General features: G+C 46.6%; 1 protein-coding gene across 1 annotated transcript; it reads left to right on the top strand.

Annotated features, from left to right (window-relative positions):
• Positions 1–410: 410 nt before the first annotated feature.
• Positions 411–4,947, top strand: LOC104161809 (transferrin receptor protein 1-like; the record flags this gene model as incomplete). Its single annotated transcript, XM_009700361.1, has 6 exons — positions 411–443; positions 2,253–2,463; positions 3,062–3,305; positions 3,511–3,654; positions 4,226–4,322; positions 4,720–4,947. Coding segments are annotated over exons 1-6 (957 nt in total), but the record flags the coding sequence as incomplete, so codon positions are not given.
• Positions 4,948–5,234: the final 287 nt, after the last annotated feature.

The raw sequence follows: 5,234 nt of genomic DNA, 5'->3' as shown, positions 1-5,234 counted from the left end.
ATATGTTTTATATATTAATAATCTAATTAATATATTATGTATACTATATATGAATATATTATGTATATTATATATATAAAAATATAAAGTGATAAAGAATATAGCTATCTAGAATGGACCTTGCAATTGGAAGTGTTTTGGCAGGGTAGGAGTGTACCTTATGGCATTGTGCCTGCCATCCCTAGAGGTCCGTAGAAATAGTTTGTTCATCAGAACTTTTATGTTCAGTGGGAGTATGTGAACTTCTAGATTGCATTCAAGGTTGACATAGGTTCACCAACATTGTGACTTACATAGAAGCATGCAGTAGTGGCAGTGACTGACTTTTTTTTTAGGGGAACAGCCTGACTTGACTTGTGTTCTGAATTCTAGGGCTTTGGTCAAGTTGGTGGGTACTCCTCCAGAAGGCAATGGACCATGCCAGAGCAGCAATCTCTAACTTGGTAAGACACAGTCCCCGTGTGACATTTGTCTCTTGGTGGGCTGACGATAATGCAGAAGGTTCAACAACGTCCATGTCAGTATCAGAGAAGATGGCAAATCCAAAGCAGTGTTGGGTGCTTCTGTGTGGGTTGCGAGCCAAACGTCACTGTAGCTAGCTGGCCATGATAAGGAGGGGGCTTAAGCTTGCTGGTGGGGTTATCGTTAACTGCTACCATGTCTTGGGTCTCTGAGGAAGCTGATAAGGACCAGGGGTAGGCCTTGAACAATGTTTCAGGAGGAAGTGCTGTTGAGGAAGCTGATTAAATGCCTATCAGGACAATCAACATGTGTTCTATTATGTTACTTTGGGGGTGGGAATTCAACCACGAATCCAGCCTTTGAATGCGACCTGTACTTTGAAGCAAATATGCTGGGGGAGGTAGCTCTGAGCTTGCTTAGCCAAACCTGCCAGTCCTAGAGAGCTTAAACTATGAAATGACCCTAGGCTAGGACTGCAAATGTGATGATTTGGTCTCTGAACAAGTATGGAGGTATGTGGGGTTGAGGCATATCCTCTGCAAAGTCTGAGGGAAATCAAGCTATCCAGCAGCTGAGCAGGGAGACTGGATAAACTGCAGTCTTGCCCTTTCCAAAATGTGGGCAGCCAGCCACTTCATTGCGGGTAGCGTAGGCCAGAATGGAGCTGCAGGTCTGAAATGACGTTGGTTTAGTTTTGACCAACCAAGCTGATGTCTGGTCTTGTCACCTCCAGCTGCTGATTTGTAGCTTGAGAGTGAGCTGAGAACTGTGGATGAGCTGCTGAGATTGTAACAGGACTTGATTGCTTGCCACCAGCTGCTTCTCCACTACAGTGGAGGGGGGCTGCAGGACTGTTGCTCCCAAAATTATTCCTCTGGCCTTTTAGCCAGTCTCCTGCCTGTTCCCAGCACAGCTGTGGCCACAGGCAAGTTCAGCGGCTCTAATGGAAGCTGAGTGGTTCTGTTCAGTGCCTGGCTACGCCTGGAATTGAGTTTGACTGTCTGTTAATCTGAGCGACTGCCTTGCACATGCGCTGCTGTTCTGTGGGCAGTTGGACTGTGCGTTGCAGCTGTGTAGAAAAGTAAGCTTCAGACTGAAAGCTACTCTGCTTGGGCGCTGATAAACACCTACCAAACGGTTCCAGTCGCTGGTGGAAGCGGGAAGTGTATCCTCAGCTTTCATGTTAGTTGAGGTAGCAGGATTCCCATGGGCCATCTCTCTTCAGCATAGCTGCTTTATAATACTCATCAATAGTGTAATTTAAGAGTAGCCTGGGGCAGTTTAATACAAGATTATCTAGATGCTGGATGAGAGTATTTACGTCAAAGTGAATGTGGCTCAAAGGCACAGCCATGGAGGAGTTGGCTTCCCTTTCCTCTGTCCTGACCAAAGTTTCCTTCTGTGCAAGTTGCACGTGTTTGCGTCAGATCAACGCACTCCTCATTGAGACCAGGAGTTTCTGTCTCAGTCAGCCTCTGCCGTGGGGTTACATGGGAAATGCCGGTGACATTGGCTGTGTCATATCTGTAACAGACTGCAAGCTAGACTCTGACCAGTGTGGCTCTGAACTTGTGCAGGGCAAATGTGCTAAATAGACTCAGACCCACTCAGGGTCTCCAGAGTCTGTTCAAAGCAGCCAGCATGACTTACTGACAGCCACATGCTCAGGCTATACTGGAGCAGTTTCAGATAAAAAAGCTTATTTTATTTGGAGCGCAGGTGCAGCTGACTGCCAGGACTGTGGGCTGGTGTGGCAAACTCTTCCATCACATATCTGTCTTTCAACACAGTTTGGTGGTGAGCCGATGTCGTACACACGCTTCAGTATTGCCCGGCAAACAGATGGAGAAAACAGCCATGTGGAGATGAAGCTGTCTGCTGATGATGAGGAAGGAGGGGAAATTGGGAGACCAGAGCACCCGCATGCCAGCACGCCTCCTCTATTGAGGATTGGCAAGAAACTCTGCTTCACAGTCGTCGTAGCTGTCATCTTCCTTTTTGGTAAGGAAGGGTGGGAGACAACTGCGTAATGTGGACTCTAGTATTGAGCATATCTGAGGCAGTTAACACTTGAATCTGTATTGTTTCAGGAGGTAATAATATTGTTTGGATCCAGGCTGCAGCCTCGTGTCACTAACTCTATGTCTAGCTTAGACTTATGATACCGAATTGGCACAAAGATGTGTGAAGCTTGACAGTGGAACTGTGACTTAGCTAAAGGGCAGGCTGGTCCATGTGGCAAGTGTACTGGTTTTCCCTCAATTAACTCATGACACTTCTCTAGAGATGTGGGTCAACATATCAGTAAAACCTCTGGTGCTCACCTCTCAAGGGTTTTAGCAGTACCACTGACCTAAAGCAGGCATTCTCATTCTCAAGCAGTGTTGGAAAGACTCTGCCAAGCACAAGATCAGATTTACAGTGTACCTTAAAACATGCCAGCTCAGGCAAAATGTCAGAGTGTATATTCCTGTCTGTCTTTAGGTATGCCAGCTTGTCAAAAATGGTGTGAGAGCAGAGATGCATCTTAACCCTGAAGCTGCTTTGAATGCACTTCTATGGTGTGGGGCTGGTTTAGCCATCTTTCTGCAGCACAAAGAAATACCTGTTCTGTTCATAGGGTTTTTGATCGGCTACTTTGCTTATTGTGGATCAGCACAGAAGGCTAGCGGGTGTCTGGATGGAAGTGGCAAGTGTGAGATGACTCCTACCGCATCTTACTTAGTGGATGGTGATGGAACTGATGAAGAAGAGGTTCCTGGACCACCTGTCTTATACTGGCCTGAGCTCAGAGCCCTGTTGTCAAATAAGCTGTCAGGCAGACGTCTTGAGGACAACCTGAGGTAACCGTTCCAGAAAGTTTAGCTGCAGGTATGAGAGGCACAGCATGTGAGCAGAAATTGAGCTCCTTTGGAGAACAAGGGCCTTAAAGATGAAGTGGGGTGGTTAAACATGGGCTTAAATGGCCCATCCAGCTTGGGTTTGCAGGCAGGAGGACTGCAGTGCAACCTGGTGCTGTAGCCTAAGCTATATATCTGTTACCTGCAGGCAAAGAGCAAATAAGTACTCTTTCGAAGCTGGCCAGAGTGAAGATGAGAGCATTGCCAGTTACATTCATGACCAGTTCACCAGCTTCCGCTTGGATGAAGTGTGGAATGATGAGCACTATGTCAAGCTGCAGGTCAAAGGCAGGTACGTTAATGAACAGATGCAGATCTCTTCCTTACGGCATGGGTATCTGTTGTCTTGAGCAAACATGTGATTTCTGCTGAAAGCAGTGCTATAATTCTGAACCAGTTATGCCTCTCCAAAGGCAGCCTCAGTTGAACCAAGCTGTAACTGCCTCTGTCTCTTCTCAGGCTTTCTAAATCCAGGGGGTCTGGTAGCAGCCTTCTTGATTTTTCTGGGGCCAGCTGTTTCCTCAAACCATGCTTAGGAAGTGGAGAGAAAACAAACTTGAGCAAAAACTCAGATGAAAGGCAGATTCCCTGTGTCTAAAGCTGCTAGCATGGGTGACTGTCTTGTCACCCAGACAGGTGTTACAGACCTGACAGTGGCTCCTATAGTAGCTCAGTAGGGTATTGGTATCAACAGGGATTGTGTTGGCTGACAGCTCATACCCTCATGTCTTACTTGCCCCTTTGTGTTGGGGCGGAAATGAATTTGCTTAGGTCTTATTGGGAGAGGACTAAGAGACTTGGAAGCAGAGATTCTTTCTGCTACTTGTCTTAGACGTCAGCATTTGTCTCTTTACATTTCACAGTAGCAACAACAAAGTATCTGTCCTGAAAGATGGTGAAGAGGAGGAACTGGAGAGTCCCGATGCATATGTGGCATACAGCAAGAGTGGCTCAGTTGTTGTAAGTGACTTCAAGAAGATCCTGGAAAAGTGCTTGCACGCTTAGCAGGTGGCAATGTCCAAAATATGTCCCTACAAGATATGGAGTGTATAAAGCCCTCTTCAGTTAGAGAGCTGGGGGTGGTGGTGGTGAGAGTGGGGTGAGGAGTGGGCCCACCTAGTTGTATTACTTCAGCAAGATGCAGAAGTAACTGTTTAAACTTCTCTGCTGGGATCTAGACAGGAACCTTGACAGAAGTGCTGCTCCAGCAGGCATGTCGTGTGTGATCAGAGTTTACACTAATGAGCTTGAACTCCCTACTCTTAACAGGGGTCATTGTTACTGTGACTCCGTAGGCTGTTTCAGGTATCTTCCTGACATAGGACTGGTGCATTTATAACCAGTGTTTCTGTTCCAGGGCAAGCCAGTCCATGTCAACTACGGACTGAAAGCTGATTTTGAGAAGATACAGAAGCTGGGTGTTTCACTGAATGGGACTATAATCATCCTCAGAGCTGGAAAAATAACCCTTGCTGAGAAGGTAAGCAGTCTGCCCCAAAGCCTGGCCAAAGTTGACAGCAGGAGGCTATGCTTCCTCATCTTTGATGCACAGATGCATGTCTTCATTCAGGTCTCTAGAACTCATGTATGTAGGCTTGTGTCCTGGTTTGGCTAAAACAGGACCGTTTCTCCTTTCAGTAGTGTGTGTTTGTTTTTTTTTTTTTCCTTCAGTTAAGTTTTTTAGTAACTGAACTTTCTGAACCTCACTACAGGTTTTTCAGGCAATGCCTGCTTTCAGAGTTGATGACACTTAATGTCTGCAGTTGTTGGTGGGGCAGAAGTGGGATTGTTATGCAGAAGGGCCCATGTGTGTGTGCTTGTTCCCTGCGGGCTCTCTTGGACTCCTCGTGGGGGGAAGGCAGAAAAGGGTTG

Source organism: Cariama cristata, unplaced genomic scaffold (assembly GCF_000690535.1).
Source record: "Cariama cristata isolate BGI_N322 unplaced genomic scaffold, ASM69053v1 scaffold12225, whole genome shotgun sequence".
Lineage (NCBI taxonomy): Eukaryota > Metazoa > Chordata > Aves > Cariamiformes > Cariamidae > Cariama > Cariama cristata.
The sequence above is the reverse complement of the archived record's forward strand: the minus strand, read 5'-3'. Positions and strand labels throughout refer to the sequence as shown.